This window comes from Sinocyclocheilus rhinocerous, unplaced genomic scaffold (genome assembly GCF_001515625.1).
Source record: "Sinocyclocheilus rhinocerous isolate Xijiao unplaced genomic scaffold, SAMN03320098_v1.1 scaffold2309, whole genome shotgun sequence".
Taxonomy (NCBI): domain Eukaryota; kingdom Metazoa; phylum Chordata; class Actinopteri; order Cypriniformes; family Cyprinidae; genus Sinocyclocheilus; species Sinocyclocheilus rhinocerous.
In genome coordinates this window covers 78,451-80,278 of record NW_015644615.1, presented here as the reverse complement: position 1 = coordinate 80,278, position 1,828 = coordinate 78,451, and the positions used below count along the sequence as shown (strand labels likewise).

At 45.1% G+C, this 1,828-nt stretch overlaps 1 protein-coding gene across 1 annotated transcript in view; it reads right to left on the bottom strand.

Moving 5' to 3' along the window:
- Positions 1-62: 62 nt before the first annotated feature.
- Positions 63-1,828, bottom strand: part of LOC107758389 (retinol dehydrogenase 8-like) — a 9,794-nt gene continuing 8,028 nt past the window's right edge. Inside the window, exons 3-6 of the mRNA XM_016576110.1 lie at positions 1,430-1,609; positions 1,218-1,311; positions 601-784; positions 63-311 (exon numbers count right to left, since the gene is read on the bottom strand). Of these exons, the coding sequence (XP_016431596.1) occupies positions 84-311; positions 601-784; positions 1,218-1,311; positions 1,430-1,609 (686 nt within the window). The 3' untranslated portion in view covers positions 63-83. The remainder of the gene's footprint in view (positions 312-600; positions 785-1,217; positions 1,312-1,429; positions 1,610-1,828) is intronic.

Here is a 1,828-nt window from a genome sequence, read left to right as displayed (position 1 = left end):
GAGTCTTTTTTTTTTTTGATAAATGAATATAAATGTCCCCATATGTGCGTGCGTGTGTGTGTGTGTGTGTGTGTGTGTGTGTGTTAGGTTGGTGAGATGGCTCGTCTCCGTAAACATCCAAAGCTCAGGAACGTCATGATTCTCGCGCTAACATGCATGACTCCTCCCAGGTTATACAGCATGTGATAGAAGGTGTGAACAGACAGGCTGCGCGTCTCGTCCGCGTACTTCAGCGCCACGATCGGAGTGTACAGAGGATTCGTCAGGTTACGGAAAGGAGGTTGTGGCGACTCTATCACCTTCTTAGTGACCTTCAGAGACACACAGACAGTGAATGAGTTTCAATTCCATTAACTCTATTCGTCTCCACACCAGCAGATGATAAATACTTGATCTCTTTAAGGTTGGGTGGATTCTGATTGGCTGTCATTGTTTAAATCATTGATCAGCTGGAAGGAAATCGTTCTGAAAGTGATTCCAGCGATATCTTTCCTCTGTGTCGTTATCATTTTAGCTCTCTTAAGAGTTGGAATGATGATTAAAGCTTTGTTTCTAGTTCTGGTTCTTGTTGTGAACGGGTATGAATTCATGTGTTCTGACCTTGGCGATGTCTTCAGGTGTTTGTCCCAGGCCTTTAAAGAGGTTGATTTGTGTGGGCAGGTAGCAGGTCCTGAAGTGATGGAGCGTCTCTGGATCAGCACCCGCGAACTCTTTCTTCGAGACTTCCGTCATCAGCTTCAGCTCAAACTCAGTGTTTACAGGCCCGGGCTCGATCATCGACACCCTGACAGACAGACAGAGATGGGACATACGTCAGACTGCAGAGAGAGCCATCAGATCTAGAACCACATCAAACTAATACAAATGTTGGTCAGCTTTTGATTTTAGCTTATTTAATGCTTGTTTCATCCTATATTAAATCATTTAAAGTTATTTGAAGGCCTCCTGGATGAGAAGCACTGCTGTAGAACTTTGCTTATTTCCTGATCTGTGATGTTTAATGGGTTTGAACCTGTAACTTCCCTCCAGACCACCAGAGGGAGCCATCACACAACTACAGTGTGATTCTGCTAATGTTAATGTGGTTTGATCACTTACAAAAAGAGTCAAAGACCATCAGAAACCTGAAGAAGTGACATGAATAATCATACTGAGAATCACATGACAGGAAGGGGAAATGCAGGAATGTGTGTTCAGTGGCAAACGCTGAGACTCACTTGGCGTTAAACTGGAGCAGCTGGATGGCGAGTCGCTCACACAGTCCCTCCGTGGCGAACTTTGACGCGGAGTAAACATCATTGAACGCCACACCTGTGAAGAGCAACACGAGTCTGATTTGTTTGGTGTTTGCACATGTGTGATTCAGCAGATGCTCCGAGCTCTTCTGCTGTTCTTCAAGAAGACGTGTCTGTGTGTGTGACCGTCTCACCATGCAGGCCCAGCACGCTGCTGATGACCATGATGTGTCCAGAGCGTCTCCTCTTCATGTCGGGCATCACCTCTTTAATCATGCGCACAACGCCGAAGAAATTGGTCTCGAACACCTGCTTCATCTCGTCCAGACTGAGAGCCTCAACCGGCCCCACCAGACCCACGCCAGCATTATTAACTACAAACACACAGATCACAGTTTGACTGAACCTTCACTACTCTTACTAACAGAAGCTTCCATCTTTACTTTCTTCTTAATTACTCGTTTAGTTACTGTGCTGCATTCACTTAGTTATGCTATTTTATGTACAGTTCCATTAAAGAATTTTGGGGTCATTCAGAATGGATGAACAGATCTGTGTGTGTGTGTGTGTGTGTGTGTGTGTGTGTGTGTGTG